This window comes from Lygodium microphyllum, chromosome 23 (genome assembly GCF_053477565.2).
Source record: "Lygodium microphyllum isolate KBCC chromosome 23, Lygodium_microphyllum_v1.1.10, whole genome shotgun sequence".
Lineage (NCBI taxonomy): Eukaryota > Viridiplantae > Streptophyta > Polypodiopsida > Schizaeales > Lygodiaceae > Lygodium > Lygodium microphyllum.
The window spans coordinates 33,427,654-33,449,267 of record NC_141157.1 but is presented as its reverse complement, the minus strand read 5'-3'; the positions used below and the strand labels follow the sequence as shown (position 1 = coordinate 33,449,267).

At 46.9% G+C, this 21,614-nt stretch overlaps 1 protein-coding gene across 2 annotated transcripts in view; it reads right to left on the bottom strand.

Moving 5' to 3' along the window:
* The window catches only part of PHT4;5 (phosphate transporter 4;5), a 191,989-nt gene that overhangs the window by 105,771 nt on the left and 64,604 nt on the right, over positions 1–21,614 (bottom strand). For both annotated transcript variants that reach the window (XM_087664168.1, XM_087664169.1), the window contains exon 5: positions 1,210–1,284. In XM_087664168.1, the coding sequence (XP_087520294.1) occupies positions 1,210–1,284 (75 nt within the window). The remainder of the gene's footprint in view (positions 1–1,209; positions 1,285–21,614) is intronic.

The window sequence follows — 21,614 nt, the reverse complement described above, 5'->3', positions numbered from 1 at the left end:
GGCAGCAAAGCTAGATCACCTAAAACTTGCAAAAGCAAGATTGACTGAATGGGAGGTCATGCTGTCTATCTATAGAAAGTTTGGGGTCTCCCAAATTAGGGTTTACATGTGGAACATTTGGAACTCTCTCGAACCGCTCCTGGTTGAAAAGAATGGTTAAAATTCATTAATTAACTTGAGTTTTGGGGCTGTTTAACTAGAGCTAATTGTAATTTATCTCAACAGGCACAAACATGTACAACGGGCTGTGTGAGAGTAACCAAATGAAAATCTCTCTCAACTTGCACAAAAAATGAAGTGACTATGACTGGAGGGAAGGCCCAAATAGGCAGGAAACAATGCAATAAACTGATCAGGTCAGCCAGTTAAATCTGGTCGACTGCTGCTGAATATAGCTGACTCAATAAAACAAAATAACATAAGAATAAACTGCTGTGAGAAATGCAGCCAGTCTCGTGGCAACTCTCTCCCCCCTGTCCAGCCTGCGTGACCTGCCTGGAATCATGCCCAAACTGCTAGCGACTACAAAACTACTGCCCGACGTAATCCTGAACATGGTGTAACTGAATAATCTGTCCTAATCTGCCCTGTACATGCTTGTGCCCATCCTGGAGGTGACCAAATCTCTAACAAAGGGGGACAGTTGAACAGTCAGCTACCTTATGAAAACTTTGTGATGAGCAGCAAGAGCTGTGTAAGTGGTCAAACAAACTAATTCAGTTGCTAAACCTTACTAAAAAAGAGCATCCTATAATAGCTTAAAAAGGCCCTGAGCTTGATGGACACTGCCAATGTAGGGGGTTAGCTCCAGAGATACTAGAAAAGGTACTCCTGACAGTAGTGGAAAGCTGAAAATTAAAGTCCGTAAAGTTCTTATTACAAGATCCTCATTTTATCATCTAGTCATACAAATTCCTAAGCCCTTATTCAATTAAATGTAATAAACTGTGAATTCCTGTCCTGGCTCAATTCAGAACGTTATGCTAGCTTTACAACCACACCACACATGAAGAAAACATCGTATACATGCTGTAGTATTACTATTGATTACATGTTGTTACACCTGAACTGCCAAAAATTTTAAGTTTGCTCTGACACTAAAACATAAGTAAGCATCCCAGATCATATGGCATTGAATAAACTTCACTATTTTCTTAATTGTTCTTTTACTAATCTATTAACTAGCACATAATCACCAAAGGTTCTTACCCAATAATGCTGCCCACATTCAGCCCATTAAAGACAAATGCCACTGCTCTAGATCGTTCTGTTGCAGGAACAATCCTAAAACCATGTAAACAGTTTGTTTATGAATAAACTAGAAGTTTGAAAAGAGAACCAAAGAAAAAGGTAATGTCATACAATCACACAGTTTTGTTTCAAATTCACCACACTAAGGCCAGTTAAATTGTAACATTAATGTTTCACCTCAGAATTGACAGAAAATGTATTTAACTGATTGTTGTTCCCCAACTTGATGTATTATATAGCTCTTGTTGTATGATGCAATCTTTCATCATGTCGGCCCCTAATTTGTATAGACTATGTTACAATGGTACTCAGTTGCTGTGACACTATATTAAGTAGATTGAAGCATAGCCTATACACCCATAGGAATTTTAAGTAGTTAACAAGCCTTTGGAAATGCAAACCTATAGATGCTTGATTTATGAGGGTTTCTCAGTTAGTTGGTCACCACAAAATCATACTCATTTTCAAAAAGCAAAGATTATACGGTACCCTACAGTCACCAGACAATTGTTACCAGAGACTACTTGCCCAAGATATATGGCTCCATCTTAGAACATGAATTTAATGGATGTGAATAATGCAATAGACACAGAGCACTAGGACAGGCAGGGTTCTAGAGAGGATACACCACACTGGATCACGTACTGACTAATTGTCACAACTCTTATTGAGGAGAGCTGAGCATATGGGAAGAAGCTAGCGTTCTTTGTAGATTTTCATAAAGCTGTTAACATCATCCTGCATATTAGGCTAGGACTATATATGATTTATGTGAGGCATGACAAGGAGAGTGCGTGGTACAAATGGCCCATCAAAATTTGTAACGAGCATCATTGGATCTGAAGCAAGGATGGCCATTTCCATCCACATATGGCTGTACATTGACAAGGTTTCAAATAACAAACATAGATTGGGTGCCAATAGCCAATGTTGCTCGAGTTATGACACCCATTTTGATTTTGGATCCGTAGCCTAGATTTGTCCCCTAGATGTGTGGGGGTTGAGGAAAAATTGGCTGTCTGAAATTTGCATGCTGAAAATTACAGTTTTGAGCATGCAGATTGGCCCCTTTGCTGAATGTGGCAACTTTCTCCAAAATTTGCATGTTGAAAATTACAGTTTTGCCAATGCAAATTGGCCCCTTGGACGAATGTGGATCGTTGAAATGGAGCTACCTGTGCATTTTGGAATCTGCCCATTGAAAGACATAGGAAGAGATGGCTGCCATGAAACTCACTAGGCTTTTTATATTGTGGATGCACATGTTTCTTCTTAGGCATAGAAGGGGCTTCCAAAACTTTAGAGGTTGAAGATTCTGAGTAAGCTGAGTTAGAGTACTCACTACACTAAAAACTATGCTTTGAATGCTCCATCTAATTCCTCTTCATTCTGTTACTATATTTTGGTAGTGATCTGTGTGAATCCACTTAGGACCGCCAGGGCACCTTTTTCCCTCTTTAGGAGGTTTTTATCCATTGGCCTTGTTAAATGCCTATTCACTTTTAGGGCATAATAAGCCTTGTAAATCTTCTCTTGATACCTCGCAATACACCTTGACTTGTGCTCTCTCAAGCTTCTTCTTCTCGAACCTCTGTACTTGCATAATTGCACCCTTAAATCCAACAATTGGTATAAGAGCAGACTTCAACCTCTTGGGTAGAGTTGTCAAAGCCCTCTACTTGATTTCCTCAAATTAGGAAAAGATTTTATGAGTGTTCATGAGTCGATGAATACTGTAGGAAGCCCAGTTAGGACTTGGCATCATTAGATTTTTTATCAGGTTCATTTTGGCCTCCATTTGTACTACTACCAATACTGCATAGGCTATTTCGTCCTTTTGCACAGAAATTTCAACATCAGTTATTTCTGCAATGTAAATGCCTTTGCAGTCTTCTTTATGCTATGCTACATAGCACAGGTTGGTTTTGTGCACATTTTCCTCTATATAGTCAAGTTTTGCATCAAGTACAGTTAATGGCCATGGCTAGAAACAATGGTGTATTCCATATGCTGGCTCTTGAGGACAATTTTGATGGAACCAATTATCTGTTGTGGGCTTATATGATGCATCATGTATTAGTTGCAAAGGGGATTTAGAATATTGTACATGGAATTCTAAGATGTCTAAATGGTGTTTCACGGTGTAGAGGCTCATACTTTGTAAGCAATTAGAAAATGAGCATATGGATGAAGGTAACTCAATGGATAGTTTTTGAACAAAGATCAAAGATCTTCAGGTGTAGTTGATTGCTGCAGATGAGATTTTGCCAAACTATTCACTTATGCAAATTGTTCTCAATGGTCTTCTTGATTCTTATCAGAGTTTTGCATCTAGTCTTCGTTTGATGATGAAAGGCAATCTGAATGCTTTGTCATTTGATGAGTTGGCTTCTATTTTGCTAAAAGAAGAACAATCTAAGCAAAACACATTCATTATGCAAGATGCAAGTTCTTTCTCTAAGCTACTCTAGAAAGCTGCTGTAAAACTGCTCTTGCCCATCGCATCACGAACGCTGCCCCCGCGTCACGCATCCACTACCATCGCGCCCACCCAACACCTCCATCGCGGTCACCCTGAGTCCCCTGCCCCCCCCGGCCTTCCTCAGCATTCGTCCCCCTCCTCCTCCCGCCACCCAACTATCCCTCTCCCTCTGCCCTACGCTGCTTTACAGCAGGTGCGCTGCGCCCACCCCTCTCCCGCTAGCTCTCATCAGCTCCCCCCTCTTCCGCCAGCATCTCCTATGTCCCCCTCTCCATCGCACTCACCCATAGCTCCCCCCCACATTCCTCAACATTCGCCCCCTCCTCCTCCCGCCACCCAGTCAACCCTCCCCCTCTGCCTTGCGCTGCTTCACAGCAGGAGCGCTACGCCCACCCCTCTCCCACCATCTCTAGTCATCTCCCCCCCCTTCCGCTGGTGCCCCCTCTGTCTCCCCACCTCCCCCTGTAGTGTTATGCACCCCCTCTAACATGCTGCACGACCCCCCCTCCCTCATAAAATCCTTCTCCTCCCATTTCCACCCCCCCCCCCATACCGTTGCTCCCTCCACTTGTAGCAACACCTTTCCCCTTTCGGCAGCACAGTAGCGGGATCAACAGGTCCTCAACAAGGTTACGCAATGGAAACCCCTGGTCAAATGCCAGTGCATTCTGCGAGTGCCCCCCAATCAAACACCTTGCGCATTGTCCTCTCTGAGGAACAGCTCTTGGCCGTCCATGCCATAGAGCTGGAGCATAAAGAAACGGTGATATTCGGTCAGGTAATAGGACACTCTCCATCCAGGGCCCAGCTTCGGGATTGGCTTCACTCTACGATGCGCATTGGCACAGCGCAGATCGTGGAGGCAGTCCACATGGGCCAAGGGATCTTCATGGTTCGTCTCACCTCTGCGGACGTAGCTCATGAGTTAGTGGAGAGCTCGCTCTATGCCTCTACGAAGCGGGTCATTCACATGGTTCCATGGTACAGCAGCTTCAAAGTGGAATCATTTGAGCTCCACAACAGATTTCTCTGACACCCAATCACTTTACTTTTCCCCGAACTGGCAGCAGAGTACCGCTAGTTAGTGGAGGACTTCGGACTGCTCTTCGGCACAGTTCTTCCTGCCTCCTTTGCGGATGCAATGACAGCTGCAGGAGTCCGCAAGGTACGAGTGGCCGTGAAAGACACAAAGAGTATACCCAAGTTCTTGGAGATTGAGGCGGCAGGAGCTCACTCCAATAGGCAACAGGTCCCTCTGACCGGGCAATTAGGGCAATGCCTACGCTACCATGACTTTGGGCATCAAGCAACAGACTGTACGCACTTCAGAGCCAAGGCTCTGCCGACAGTCCCAGAGGTGGACGCTGATGGCTTCACACAGGTCCAAAGACAATAGGGAGGGAGACGGTAGGGGGAGCCGCAGCTAGCTCCTCAAATGCAACCTCAACAACAGGGAGTAGGAGAGCGAGCGACGCCCCCTTTGCAGAGCACTCAACAGCCCCCCCCTGTCCGCCCCACCCGACAAGACCGCAACCCCCCACATCCACCACCCGCGCTACAAGCTACCCCACTTGAGATCCCACAGCCCCGCACCAACCCACCCCTCACCTCCCATGCCCCCCCCACTGACCCAAGCCCACGGCTCCCCCCTATCAAGCCCAACCTTCCCCCCTCCAAACACACACCACGCACCTTCGACCACCCCACCATCCCTCGGTCTTCTTCACCCCCACCACCTCCCCTGCCGAGCACCCCCCCCCCAATCCGCCCCCGGTTGAGGTGATCCCCCCCAAACCCAACCCCCCTCCTCCCACAGGAGATGATGAGCCACTCACGGCTACATCCTCCGCACACCAGCAGTTCTCCCTCTCCCACACAGACACTAGCTCATCTGCCCCTACCGTCCGTCACACTTTCGCAAGACAGGCACAGCTATTGCCATAGGAGTTCTTTTGCACTGGCCCGTGGTCCTACCTAAGAGTTGCAGAGAAAACAGAGTTCCCACTACCTCTAGTGGTGGGGATCTTCGTGGTTTGTAAGTCAAGGAGGGGCAAGTTCCATCTACTAGCACCACCAACTGGACCAAACTACACTTTCTTCTTTCAATCCTCTCACACAGGGGATTGGACAATTACACAGATAGAGGAGGAGTTGAAGAGTCTGGTGGAGGACCACATCTCCTAGTGGATGGGAGAAGTGTTGAGCTAAAATATGCATTACGCTGATTAGCCTCTTAAACAGCCCCAAAACACACTTAAAATGCTCTTTTAGAGTAAAACCCTAAAAGGGGAAGCGGTTCAAGAGAGTTCAGTGGAACCCTAAAACGGGGAGCGCTACCAGAAAGTTTAGTAGAAACCCTAATTTTTGGGGTGCCCTTCCACATCTATAAATAGACAGGCTGCCCCCATTCAGTAATCATCCTTGTTTGCAGATTACACCAACCCACACACCCTCTACTGCTGTTGGCGCCCAATTTCTGCCTCCATCTGCTGTTCAGCAATCATCGACTGCAGCCACATCATCTTCAGCCTGTCCATTGCTGTAGGCGACGGCTCTTAGCTGCTGGCAACTGCTCCAAATTGTCCCAGACTGCTGTTTAGCCTGCTGTCCATCATCTCCAAGGTCAACCAGCCTGTGTTTTCAGCATTATAGGCCCTGACACTCTCAGCCACTGTTTCAGCCTGCTGTTTACAACAGACTATGCACAATTTCCAGCCCCCGATCGGTGGTACACTGCTGCGTTTACCAGTTTCCTGCCTCCAGACTGCTGCGTTTTGGTGACTAGCCTGCTGCCATTCCCTATTCAGCATTCCTACACTCCGGCTGGTGGTCACAGACTTGGCATCCGTCTTCGATGGACGTCACACTCCGACATTGCTCTGCCCTTGAGCACACTATACACTCTTACATTCATTTACAGCATTCATCTACTTCAGAGTTGTGTTCTCTCTCCCTTCTTCTGTTTGTGTTTGAGTTTTTGTGTTTGAGTTTTGAGTTTTGCGTTTAGGGTTTGAGTTTTTCCCTCTGTGTCTGTGTCTGTGTCTTTGTGTTTGTGTCGTGGTCGTACACTCTGTGTATTCTCAATGCAAGCCCTAGCACTCTTCTTAACATGGTATCAGAGCCGGTGCTCTTGTAAAGAGTATCTTACGGATATTGTTGAGAGCTAGTCTTTGTGCAAGGCACACAATACCACTTGTAACCGAATAACAATGTCCAAGACACCTTCTCCAATTCCTATGATGTCTTATTACGCTTCTCCATCATTGGAAACCCTAAGATAGCATTATAGACTCGGTGAGGAGGACGACACTCCACCTTCACCAGATTTCACTAACATAACAGAGAAGGACTTTGAGGAGTACTATCGCAACAAGTACGGTGATATTTACACCCATCCTACCAGTTTTGCTACCACATTCGGACCGGTTGGTGAGGCTGGCCACCTCTCTGATCATGGAGGATATACGGCATTCGGAACATCTGGCGATCCATCTTCATCATCTCCGCCAGGTCCAATGCCAGGTTTGTACAATTCTTTTGTGTTGCATAAATCAAAACCCTCGCCTATTTCTTCTTTTGAGGTACAAGATCTAGATGGCTTTGCATATGTGAACTTCAATCGAGGGGGCTCACGAAGCAGATGAAATTCAAGTACATCTACAGCTTCTGTTTCATTTGAGCATATTACACACACTTCTCACTTCTCTCCCATCCCACCCTCTTCTATATCACACCTTCATTATCTCTCATCATCTTTCCAAAATCTTGGATTATACTCCACATTTGCATCACACACCCTAGGGGTTGGATCTACCATCTCCGCTCCTAGTACCTTTTCCTTCTCCATCCCATTCTCTACCTCTTTGCATCATGGTACTTCATTAGGGGGAATGCCACCCTTTAACACAGTGCCTCTCACCTTTCAGCAAATGAGCATACCCATAACTCCTGGGTCGACTGTGATGGGCATCCCCCTCACTATCCCCAGCTTCACATCTCCCATGACCACTCATACGCAGGGGTATCCATCCTCAACTTATGGTGCGTCTTCACACTCTCCTTGGGTTACACCTATGCAGGGATTCCCATCTTCTGCTCCCCGTGTTCCCACCCCACCTCCTTGGGTTCCTCATGTGGCTACCATGCCCATGCCTAGTCAGCCCATCCCCACCTATGGATCCACCTTGCACACTGCATGCATGCCTGGAGGGCACTCTAGGGCCCATTCCCAAGTGTACTCCACTCCCCCATCCTACCCCCACTACACTTTTTCACACTATCCATCTCTGAGCACTACCACTCCTGTTGCAATGGCCAAGAATGCCTTCACGGATAAGACACGTTTTAACGGGTCAAATTTCACTACTTGGTCAAATTTCATGCAACAAGTGCTTGAGTCTCAGGGTCTTTGGGACCTCATCATTGGTCTAGAGCCTATGCCGGGCCCTCGACTAGCTCACCCCGATTGCATCCGTCAATGGAGAGTCCCCAATGCTACAGCCAATGTTGAGCTAATGCAGAGATTGGTTCCTGAGTTTTACTCTCAGTTGCAGCACTTCCGGCTCGCGTCAAAGCGTTGGAGTCACCTTCTCGACCGCTATGCGGCTCGTGATCGTACTCGGCGCATCGATCTCGACTTTGAGCTTCAAGAGTTCTCTCTTAAGGAAGGGGATGATCTGAAAGTCAAGCTAGCTGACTATAGGCGATTACTTGCCGAGTTCGCCACTACTGGCTCTCCAAAGTCAAACGATGATCAAGTTACATTTTTCTTGAATAAGTTGCCCGCAAAATACTTCAATTTCATTCAACACATCATCTACCAACCTCGATTGCCAACCTTCTACAAGTTTGAGTGCCAGTTCTTGCATTACGCAAGGCTGCATGATCAAGTCCATAAGAAATCCTCATCACAGCCTTATTCAAAGCAGAGAGGGTTGGTTGCCTCTTCTTCGGGAGGGAAAACCACCAGTGGGAAGAACTCGCTAGATGCGAAGGCAAGCCAATCAAAGGGTGACTCCTCTTCCTCAGATGGAACCAAAGAATCAAGACCTATTTGGCAGTAACTCCCTAAGAAAAACCGGTTTTGCACACACTGCCAGAGAGCAGGCCATGTGGATGAGGAGTGTCGCTCCAAGGCCCAAGGTCTTCCACCTAAAAAGCCTCAACAGACCGCTGCGATGCCACAATCCAACGGGGCTACGCCTTCCGCTCCTGCTTCATTTGGTCCTTCAGCACCTATTATTGCTGCTGGACATGTGACTCGAGTACAGCCTCAGCAGCCCATCTCTTTCACTACCCCTGAGGGACTGGTTGATTGGTCTGCAGGTTCCGATTCCGTTGCACTTCATACATGTATCTCACCTTTCTCCCCACCTCGTCAGGCGTTCCCTTGGCAGAGCCCTGCTACTGGACGTACGTGATGGTGGCCACCTTCTTAGACTAGCATGTCTCTAGGTCCTTTCCGATACCCTAGGTCGGTTTAGCATTCATTTTTCGCACTCTTAGAGTCGGGCCCATAGGATTTTTGTCTCTACATTTTAAGTCTTCTTCTAAGTCTTCCGCTACATTTACTCACACACACACACACATTTACATCTTTGCACTTGTTCCTTCAATTAGATTTTCATTTTTGTTTTGTTTTGTTTTTGGAGCATCTCACTACTGACCTCTGTGATTGCAGACTTTGATCTCCTTTGCAGGTTTTGTTTTCAGTGTAGGGCTAACATGCAGGTTTACCCAATCCTACTTGGGGTGGAGACTTGGGATGCACGCCGTTCCTTCATGGTTTCATCATCCTTGGAGTTTTGCTCTTCTACCAGCATGGAGGCTTCCCCTCCCGAGGCGCATCGTGCAGCATCTCTCTTGATGCTATCATGGCGGTTTCTTCCAATTGGGATGCTTCCTCCTCCTCTTCATTCCTTATGGTTCTCGGCACCACAGGAAGACCGACATCAGGCTCCTCTTCCTTCTTCGGAATCTACATCCAGGTTGAGAGGGGGTTCCTACACTTCTTGGTATTCTGCAAGCTTCAGCACTTTGTCTTCGGCATCGACTTCTTCCCCCTGTTGTACCTTACCCTTTGCATTGCATGATTTCATCATCTTTGTATTAGGACACTTGGGCAAGTGAACAATTTCCCCATGAGGGACACTGTCCAAGTGGCACCTGCTGCATGAGCATTCTTCGGCATGTAACATACGTTGCATCTCATTGTGCAGAACACCACTTGAGCAGATCCTAAGTTGTTTCCACTGGCGGCTGTTGTTACCACACCACCATCCTTCTTCATCACATGGATACCTCATCACCTACTTTTTCTCGTCATCGACACCCTGAGTGTATGGGTTAACTTGTACTGTTTTGTGATGTGTTGGGTGTATCCTCCCTACTCCCGTATTCTGGATCACTATTACTCAATTGGCCGTATCCCATAAAATTTACCATACTTATTTTTTTTAAAAACAAAAACAAAAACAAAAGTTCCATGTAGTTCCATCCACCTTTGTAGGGCTTGGTAGGCCACTGAGCAGCCGACGTGCACCCTTTGTCCGATGCCCTGTCCTCTCTGGGGTGACTACTTGGATTCCCTTGGTAAGATAACCATCCCCTCTATAGTCTTGGTAAGCCACTGGGCAGCCAACGTGCACCCTTTGTCCGATACCCTGGCTGCTTTGGGGTGGAAAGCCTTGGGGTAAGTAACCATCACAATGGCTGGCCTAACCTTTCGGCTCAGTTTTGGGCCTGAGCGGGGATGTTGAGCTAAAATATGCATTACTTGCTAATTTGCCTCTTAAACAGCCCCAAAACACACTAAAAATGCTATTTTAGAGTAAAACCCTAAAACGGGGAGTGGTTCGAGAGAGTTCAATGGAAACCCTAAAACAAGGAGTGGTACTAGAAAGTTTAGTGGAAACCCTAATTTTTGGGGTGCCCTTCCACATCTATAAATAGACAGGCTACCCCCATTCAACAATCATCCTTGTTTGCAGGTTACACCCACCTACACAGCCTCTGCTGCTGTTGGCGCCCAATTTCCGCCTCCATCTGTTGTTCAGCCATCATCGACTGCAGCCACATCATCTTCAGCCTGTCCATTGCTGTAGGTGATGACTCTCAGCTGCTGGCGACTGCTCCAAACTGTCCCAGACTGCTGTTCAGCCTGCTCTCCATCATCGTCAGGGTCAGCCAGCCTGCATTTTCAGCATTGCAGGCCCTGACACTCTCAAATACTGTTTCAGCCTGCTGTTTACAGCAGACTGTGCACAGTTTCCAGCTCCCGATCGGTGGTACACTGCTGCGTTGACCAGTTTCCAGCCTCCAGATTGCTACGTTTTGGTGACCAACCTGCTGCCATTCTCTATTTAGCACTCCCACACTCCGACTGGTGGTCACAGACTTGGGATCTGTCTTCGGTGGACGTCACACTCCAACATTGCTCTGCCCTTGAGCACACTGTACACTCTTACATTCATTTACAGCATTCATTCACTTGAGAGTTGTGTTCTCTCTCTCCCTTCTTCTGTTTGTGTTTGAGTTTCTGTGTTTGAGTTTTGAGTTTTGCGTTTAGGGTTTGAGTTTTGAGTTTTGCATTTAGGGTTTGAGTTTTGCCCTCTATGTCTTTGTGTTTCTGTCGTGGTCGTACATTGTATGTGTCCTCAGTGCAAACCCTAGCAATCTTCTTAACAAGAAGGACTAGCACTGTTTGCACAGCACTGGCCTGGCTGCATGATGGACATTAACTAGTGGCCTGGTGCCGAGGTCCCACACTTGAGCATTATCTTTTGAGCCCCTCCACAGTGGAGAGCTCTGTGGGATGTGATCGAGTGGCCCTAGCACAAGCGGCCCGTTTCTACTAGTGTACAGAGTCACGACTCTCAGCATGGCTAATAGATGCATTGATAGTACCACTTGCAGTATCTATCACCCATATGGTTCGGCCAAGGGTCACCATGGGGGATTGGAGTTCACCATCCAGACCTCCGGCAAAGCGTACTTGCATGCCCCATAGTTTCTCCTCCTCATCAGCAGCATCCACTCCGAATAGATGCCTGTTCAGTCAGTCATAGGTTTCCCCATGAGCTTACACCTTGTATCCTAGAATGTGAACAGTCTCCACTACAGTGGGGCACGTGGGTCCAAGAAGTTGATTGTTTGGCAGGAGCTGCAACCTGCCCTTGCAAGATGGATCGACATTCTACTTCTACAGGAGCACAAGCTCACGCCCACCCAGGCCCAGTGGGTAGGGAAGGTACTCCCGGGCAGCTCCCGCACTTTTTGGGAGCACGTCATAGGTGCCCACAACAGGAGTGGAGGCGTATGCACCTCTATCGGCCCGAGTCTCACCACCTGTGTACGAGACCACGGCACGATAGTGGCAGGGAGGGTTCTATGGATCAAACTAGATATTGGGGACTCATGCCTTAGAGTCCTCAATGTCTATGCCCCTACGGAGGTTAGGGCACGCAGTAGGTTCTGGGTGGAGATCGCGGAGGGACTCCCAGAGGTGGACTCTTGGATCATTGGAGGAGACTTCAACAACCTAGAGGCTTTGGAGGACCAGCAGAGAGCAAAGACAAAAACTACCATGGCATGGTTGGGGAGGAGCAGGAGCCATGGAAGGTCTTTCTACTGGCAGTAGGAGCACGCGATGCCTGGAGAGACCCTGCCTTCCACAGGAGGGAGAGGTCATTGGACTTCTCTTGGGGATACAAGCGGCTAGGTGGAGTCCTGCTAGAGCGGTTGGACAGGTTTTATGTGGGAGAGTGGGGAGGCTCTCGTGGAGGCCAGATTGGGCAGTTGATAGGTACCACATTGTCGGGCCATTGCCCGATTCTCCTGACACTTGATTCCCCAACATCTACCCTAGACACACGATCCTGTCAGATCCCTGACTCGACCTATAGGAGGGAGGAGGTGATGAGACAGATAGAGCAGATTTCGAATAGGGAGTGGGGCACAAGGGACCAAATCGCAGAGGAGGTTGCAGAGGTCTTAGCCGAGTCGAGCACGATCTGCCAAGAGGCAGCCATACAAGCCAGACAGCAAAGCTGGGAGGAGGAGAGAGCACTGCGGCGGGACCTTGTAGCCATGCAGAGATTTTTACAAGAGGCACCAAGGGATCCCACCCTCAACGAACAAGAGACGCGCACGCAAGCAGTCATTGCTGGCCTAGAGGACAAACACTCGAAGTTCTCTTTCCGCACCTCAGCAACGTTCTGAGCGCGGAAGGGGGATATAATGTGCAAGGAGTATTTCCAGGTGCACCAGCCTCGCACCTTAGGAGAGCAGATACGCAACCTTCGATATCAGTATGGGAGGACTCATTCTAGCCCTCAGACGAGGTGATGGAGATTGCCACCGACTACTACAGGCGTCTTTTCCAACAGGAGACAGCCTTAGCTAGAGGGTAGCGATGTAGACAGCAAGTCTAGGATCACATCCCGTCCCTCATCATAGAGGACATGGGACGCTCCCTTCTAGTCCCCCTTCACAAAGAAGGAACTAGAGGAGGCTTTCCATACACAAGAGGGTAAAAATGCCCGGGAGAGGATGGCCTCTCAAAGGCTTTCTTCACCACCTACTAGGAGCTAGTAAAGGACCCCCTACTGATGGCCTTCTAGGAGATTTACACTTCAGGACAGATGCCAGGCAGTCTCTTCGCAGGCCTTATCAGTCTTCTCCCCAAGAGGGAGATCGGTTGGAGCTCTCCCAGTGGAAACCAATCACCTTATTGTAAGTGGCCTATAAGGCACTGGCAAAGATGATTGGTAGGTGATTACACACCGTGCTTCCAGATATCATCCATGACACACAGACAGGCTTTGTCCAGGATAGAAGTATCCTAGACAATGTAGTCACCTTCTTTGAGGCGACAAAGTGGGCGCAGCACAGTGGGCAGAGGCTGGTCGTACTACTCTTGGATTTTGAGAAAGCTTATGACAGGCTGAACTGGGATTACCTGAAGGGCGCCATGGTGAGACTGGGTTTTCCCCAGGCTTGGATTCATGGGTTCTCCGCACTTTACAGATCGGCCACCAGCAAGGTTCTCATAGCTAGTAGGTGAGGGGTGGAGTTTCGACTGGAGAGTTCAGTCCGGCAGGGCTGCCCCCTCGCCCTGTACCTATTTCTACTCTTTGCAGAGGTGATGACTCATTTCCTCCAGTAACGCATGAGTGGATTACGCGGCCTCCGACTTCCCGTGAGAGAGCAGACTGAGTTGTTAGACTCAGAGTATGCAGATGATACAGCACTCTACATAGAGGACGATGAGTTGATGCTAGAGAAAGTGAGGTTGGCTCTTGAGGTGTTCTATTCTGCAGCGGGAGCGAAAATCAAGTGGCGAAAGTCGTTTGGTTTCCTCATAGACCCGGACTCTAGCATGGAGTGGGACATCCACCTGGGATTTAGATAGGTGAGCAGAGGGCAGACCATCCATTACCTAGGGTTCCAGGTGGGACTCGACATCACTCCTGCCCAGCAGTTTCTTCCAGTCCTCGATTCTATTCAGAGGAAGCTGACCTACTGGGGTACGGCTCGCCTCTCACTAGCAGGCCGAGCCCTGGTGGTTAACCAGATCCTCCTAGCGACGGCCTGGTATATCGCCTCGTGTTGGTTCTTCTTCAAGTCTTGTGTACTGCAGCTTCGCCAGCTAGTGCGAAATTTCCTTTGGTCCGGGTCAGACGGCTCCAAGGATTCCAGGGCCAAGGTGGCTTGGGCGACCATTATACGGCATCAGTCAGAGGGAGGCCTGGGGATCCTAGACCCAGAGTATCAAAGTATGGCCCTCTTGGGCAAGCTAGTTGTCCACAGCCTCACTCCAACAGGGCAGACATGGAAGGTCCTACTGCAGGAGGGTATTCAGGACTATAGACCGAGGCTTGGCGGCAAGTGCAGGCCATCCCTGAGATGGATCTTCACGTCAGCCCAGATCACCCCGCTCAGAGCACCTTCCCTGCGCAGTTTACTCCGCGTATGGCAGGGCCTCTGTAAGGCTCTAATCCAGAGCCCCCAAGCTACCAGGAGAAGATAGATCGTCAGCCGATAATCTGAAACTCCCAGATCAAAGATCGAGAAGGGGCACAGATTGGCGAGTGCCCCCACATCCAGTGGGCTGGCTGGGAGGCCGGTCCGACTCGTACCATCAGGACATTGAGGGAGGTGTATAGGATGGTGGACGAGGTGCTGCAGCGAGTATCTGGCTGCCAGAGAGGAGTGGAGCTGAGGAGAAGAGAGAGAGACGCAGCAATACCTCAGGAGTGGCTTTCTCCCTCGAGACGAGAGCCGATAGAGCTCGGGGAGGTATGCGTCGCTAGGTTTTCACCAGCAAGCATCCCCCTACAAGTGGCAGGTAGAATGGGCGGCGCTCCACCTGGGACCCTCTTCACCGTACAACAGGGGGGCCATCTGGCCCTTGACAGAGGACAGCAGGATGAGGGGATAGTTGTCCTTTCATGGAGGAGGATCCGGGTGATTGGCCTTCAGGGGAAGACATGGCGGCTGGACCCTTTTGTCTTCTGGCAGCAGCTCAGGGAGTGGCCCTTTGGATCTAGAAGGGCAGGCCACTTGATGAGCTAGAGTGGGACCTGGGAGAGTGGCTATGGCCGGCCACAACGATCGCCAAGAAGCCATCGAGGTTCCTCGAGTGCATAGCTACGATTGGCAGACACATACTGATGCAAGAGGATATGGATTGGGCGCCATCTCGTAGCAGGCACTAGGCAGAGCACCGCATCACGAAGCCTTTCCGACGGACCTTCTGGCACCGCCTTTGGGATAGTTGAAGGCCGAGGAGGGTATCATATTTCTTATGGCTGGTGGCACATGGAGGCTTGGCAATGGGAAGTTGGCTTGTTCAGATGCAGGAGGAGGGAGGTTGTATGCGTTGCACACAACCTCTGGAAACACCAAAGTACTGCCTTTGGTCGTGTGAGGCGGCACAGCTCGTGTGGAGAGGTGCATGCCGCATCCTTCGTCGTATAGCACTCAGCCTTGGATGTATCTCATGGGGAGCTTTCTGCTAGCAAGCAATCAGCCAGGGCCGCCACCTTTATAAGGCCAGGATGCAAGACACGATATTCATTATCGAGGCAGGGTCGTGCACAGTGGCGGATTTGGAGACTGTACCCATCTACCAAGTTCTGGAGCCCACAGCAGACCACTCTGAGGTATGGGAGATCATAGGGCGTCTTACTGGTTGGCATATCTAGAAGGCGCGGTTTCAGGAGGCTTTCGGCGGAGAGAGACTTTTAGTACAACCAACCTTAGCAGAGCTTTAGACCTCCATCATCCACTCCCTCCGCGGTCGATGGGATCAAGTGCAGGGCGAATCCAGGGCTCCTTAGGAGCTCCGATGTCATTTCATGCGCACTTGGGGCGGCCATGACCTGTTTTTCATGATGCAGGCAGGCAGCCCCAAATGGCGATACACCCCCTTCCATGGACTCTTACCCCCACCCCCCCCCCCCCCCAAGACCACCTTGTGAGACTTGTATATATGATATACTTGTGATTTTCATCAGCTCCAGCTACTCTGTTGAGCATGAGCACTCCGTTGCAATCAGTTTTTCTGAGTAATATAATCAGCCACATTTTACTTGCAAAAAAAAACACATTCATTATGTGTGTTGTAGATCAAGCTTTTGAAGCTAGTTGGAAAGGTAAAGATAAAACTAAAGCTTGCTCTTTTGATAGTAAGTACTAAGTAGAAATCTACAAATGCTACTTAGACAAGGAAGATTAATAAGGATAAGAATGAAAAAGAGAGTTAGAAGTTTTGCAAGTATTGTAAGGCAAAATATCATGCCATAAAGGATTGGGTCCTAAATTGGCTATGAAAGAGGCTAAGAAGAAATAGGCTAATACGGCTATTGCAGATGTCTCTCCTTCTAAGATAGAATTTGCAAATGTTGTGCAAGATACATAATGGGCATTTAGTGCACAATGTAGTTATGGCCCTTCTTTACATGATTCTTCCATGTGTGTGTGTTGTGGATTTAGATGCATGTGTGTTGTGGATTCAGATACAATGATGCCATGAAGCATATTACTTCTCTACACAATCTGTTCACTTCTCTTGAGCCTACCTCGTAAGCATAGTATTGTGACATGTACCAATGACTCCTCTTATCCTATCAAAGAAGTTGGCAAAACAGTACTAACTGTTGTTAATGACAGTACTTTCACACTTAATGGATATTTGTATTTATCAAAGATTATTAAAAAATTTGTTATCAGTTTCTGCACTTGCCAAGATTGGTTGGATTGTGAAGTTTGTCGATGACTGGTGTACACTTAATGATCTCTCTTGTAGTGATACAAATATTGCATCTCGTTCACTATGCCATGAGTTACATAAGCTCAATAACTATGGGAAATGGGTGGAAGAAATGGCATATGCTATTGTGAATTCACAAGCAATTTCAGATACAAAAGTTTAGCATGTATGTTTTGGTCATCTGAATTTTGCTAGTTTTTGCACTTGCAAAAATCTAATATGGTATCTGTTGAGAAACCACTTCTTTAATTCACATGCTTCATTTTAGGGTTTCACAGACAGTCCCAAAAAGGGCTATTGTCCACATTTTGGTCACTTTTTCAATGAGCACCCACATAATGGTACTCCACCTAGACAGCTTATGCCTATAAATAAGCAGTCACTTTGTTCATTACCACCTCTCTCTCCCTCTCTCTTCAATCATTCTTGACCACCTTCTTCAATCACCACCACCACTTCCCTTCTCTCACCAACCCCTTCCACTGCCCTTACACCCCTTTAGGAGGACATTGTGGTTCGTGGCTCGTGGTTGCCTTCACCCTTCCTCTTTTGCTTCAAATGCCTTGTTCCATCATCAAGCCTTGCGCTTGGAGCATCTTTCACCTGGAGTCATCGTCATTTGCTTGGCGTCAGCACCCTTTTCCATCAAGCTCCACCTTCACCTATGTTTTTCAGTATGGAGATCTTCTCCTTGCCTAGCATCATCATCTCCGGCTTGAAATTAGAATCTTAGCCTCTAGCAACAATCTACATCATCGAGCATTAGTGATTTCATCACTCATCTACCATAGGGGCTGCTAGGACCTACGTTTTTGCAGCATGGCTTCTCCTCCATCACCTGGTGTCACTCATCTATCATAGGGGCTGTTGGAACCTACGTTTTTGTAGCCTCACTCCTCCTCCATCACCTGGCATCACTCATCTACCACAGAGGCTGCTAGGACCTGTATTTTTGCAGCCCCGCTCATCCTCCATCATCTAGCGTCATCATTATTGAAACCAACCTTCTCAGATAGGGTGGTAAATAATCTCATTAAGCACAATTTACAGCAATTAACAAATTCAAAAAATTGAAATGCACACTTTACCATATAATCTTGGACATAGGACATCCTGTTGGCCCCAAATCTGGCGCCCCTTTCAGTATTTATTTAACTTAATTGAAGAAGAAGTTGATGTATAATGGGATTCTCCCAATCCCTTTCGGTATTCCAACTCCCCTTGCTGTCCAAAATGACCAACAAGTCTTGATTTGCCCCTTGATTCGGGCAGTCAATTGGCCTTCACCTACTTTGATGAAGATGGAAAATGCCCCAAATTCATTGATTTGCTGGTCCCTCCACTTAAATTTGACTAAAACAGCTTCAGCCCTGTTGAATCCAAGTCTTGGACCTTCCAATTTCTGGCACACTTCCCAAGGCTGCTCATAAACCCTACTTTTTGCTCAAATTAGGGTTCACAACAGAGAAATCAGAAATTTCTCAACCTCTGGTGATCTCAATGATATGATCTTTGGAGCAAGGCTATAGAATGGCTAGGAGATGGAGAGAATGCTGAAGAGAGAGAAAATTCAGACTTTCTTCGCGAAGAATTGAAGAAAATCTATCATTTACTTTTATTGCACTGTCTCAATAGTTTGTAGATGCAAAGAATTGAAGAAAATCAGTCATTTACTACTACTACCCTGTCTCAATTGCCTATAGATACTGTCATCTATTGTTGATCGGTCTTCTCCTACCCTTGGCTGCCTCAAAAGGTCCTCCAATGGCTGCAAATCAGACCAGCAATATCTCCTCTCTCTCTCTTGCAGGCTGAATTCACTCAAATGCTTCTCTTCAACCTCTAAAAACGTTTTTCAGTCTTGCATGGGAATTTTTGGCAAGTGGCAACCTTCCCAAATGGTTTTTTTCAGCATTATCCATAATTAAATATTAATTTTCAGTCTTTAAATACTGAAAATTAATCTAATAATTATTTCAGTGCCCTAAAAAAATAATCTGACTGGCCAATAATTAAATTGGCTAGGCAACTTCTATTCCCGAGTGTCTGTGTGCCATCTTTGACCATCACATTGGCATTAGGTACCATTAAATGCCACTTCTCTAGTGTTACCAACTGACACTTATGGCCAAATGAATGGCCTAAGCCAACAACTCGCACTAGATACCATCAAGTACATGTGCAACATAACTTGTAGCAATTTTTGCATTTGACATCCTGTGATTTCCTCGAACCCCGGGCTCGTAAATTTACTCTAACCCTAGTTACACCTCACATATGCAACATTTACTTGACCATGTGATTAAAAATTAATCCACATGTTAAGTGAGGTTTTAAAAATGCATGTCCTCATGTCAATTATCCACTTGACGTCAACATTTGGGCTGCTCTCCCTACCTTTGACAACTCCAACACTCTGGGATTTGCATTTTGCTGCCGAGGTCAATCCCCAGTATTAGAGAACTGTGGTTCGCTCCCTCAACAACTAGTGATCATGTTCCACATCTCCGAGAGCATTAGAGGACTACAATTCGCTCCCTCAACAACTGTCCTTCACCTTTCAGTGATTACTTCAATAGCCCATTGCCTAGAGGATTGCGTTTCGCTCCCTTCATTGTGTAGATTTTCCACTAGTACCACCGACTAATTTAGACAAGATAGTGCAGCTATCTTCTGAGCTTCGGCTCTATTATATTGGCTTTTCTTCTCATAGCATGATTCAGTGCATGATCATTGTATTCTTCTCTTTTTGAGTTTCTCTTCTCTCTCAGTGTTGCCATAAACACTCTTATGTTACTCTGCGCAAACCCTACTGTCTCTTTGCACCGTTACTTATTTTGACACCTATTATTTTTTACAGTATCTTCATTGCCTACTCTTGAGACACCTAGAAATAAGATTTTTGAAGGTTGCGTATCAGGTAAAATGCAGCATGCTTCATTTCCAAAAGATAATTTGGTGAGAGTTGTTCGCAAATTGTAGCTTGTACATAGTGGCATTTATTGTCCAATGCAAAGAGAATCTTTTGGCAACCCCTTGTACTTCGTGACTTTCATTGATGACTACTCCAAGCATGCATGGGTATATGGTTCAAAAGGTAAGTCTTAAGTGTTTTTGTGCTTCAAGGAGTCTATCAACATAGCTGAAAATTTGTTAGGATATAAAGTAGTCACTCTCCATTCTGATTGCGCGCGTGCGCGCGTGTGTGTGTGTGGGAGGGGTGGATGGGGGATGTATATGTCTTAAGGAATTTTATGCATATCTGACTGAACATGGGAGTATATGTGTCATGCATTAAACAGTTGCAAATTATCACCAACGAACTAACTTGTCCTTCTATTTGGGGTGTAAACAACAGTGGAGAGTTTGAGAAATAGAGGAAAGACAGATAGAATGGAGTGACTTGATAGAAAGAGTGGATGGATGAATGAATGGCAATGTGTAAAATGAAGTCACTGCCCTAGGGGAAAGGGGGGGGAGGGATTATATATAACTAAGGAATTTCATGCATATCTGGCTGAACGTGGGAGTATATGCATCATGCATTAGACAGCTGTGAAGGATCACCCACGAACTGACTTGTCCTCCTGTTCAGGGTGTAAACAACAGTGGAGAGTCTGAGGAATAGAGAAAAAGACGTATAGAATGGAGTGACTTGATAGAAAGAGTGAATGGATGAATGAATGGCAATGTGTAAAATGAAGTCACTGCCCTATTTATAGGCACAGAGTCTAAGATGGTGCCCCAAAATGTGGGCACCCAACACTTTTTGGGTTGTAATAGTAAAACCTACATGAATTAATGAAAAGAAATGTAGTAAATGAATGGGTTTCTCAATACCCCCCCCCCCCCCCCCCCCCTCAAGCCCAAAAAGAATGAAGTATTTCTCGGGCAACTTATTCAAAAAGAACATAACCTAATTGTTATCTAGCTTTGGTGAGCCAATAGTGACTATTTTAGTGAGAAACCGCCGATATTCAACCAACTTGACTTTCAAAACATCCCCTTTCTTAAAGGAAAACTCTTGAAGCTCAAATTGAGATTAGTACGCCGAGTGCAATCTCTTGCCGCATATCCATCAATGGGATGACTCCAATGCTTAGATGCAAGGGGAAAGTGTTGTAACTAAGAGGTAGGACATAGAGATGGATAGGAATACGTGGGGCAGACAATGGAAGTCCCTACGTAAGAGTGACCCATGGACTATGGTCACTATTGATACGCACCAAAATATTATCGGTTGCATAACGTTTGGTGAGAGTTCTAACTTCAATTGCAAAATCGATATGAACTTAAAACTCATGTGTCTGTAAGCTTTTCCTACAATTGGCTTTCTGATTGAGTGCAATGCAACTGCACTTTGAAACAAAAAATAATAATTTTTAATACGATGAATCACACTCCATATACATCGATGAGGGCACACCGTAAGCAAAGGATGGAAATGCTTGCATCTAGAAGGTTGTTAAGTGGTTTGGGGGTGGGGGGTGGGGGGGGTGGTGGTGGTGGGTGTGTGTGTGTGTGTGTCAGGGGTGTGGAGGGGGGGATGCCCGTCATAGCTGTCCCAAGGTGAAAAGAAGTGCTCATGTGTGGCTATGTGGAAGGCAC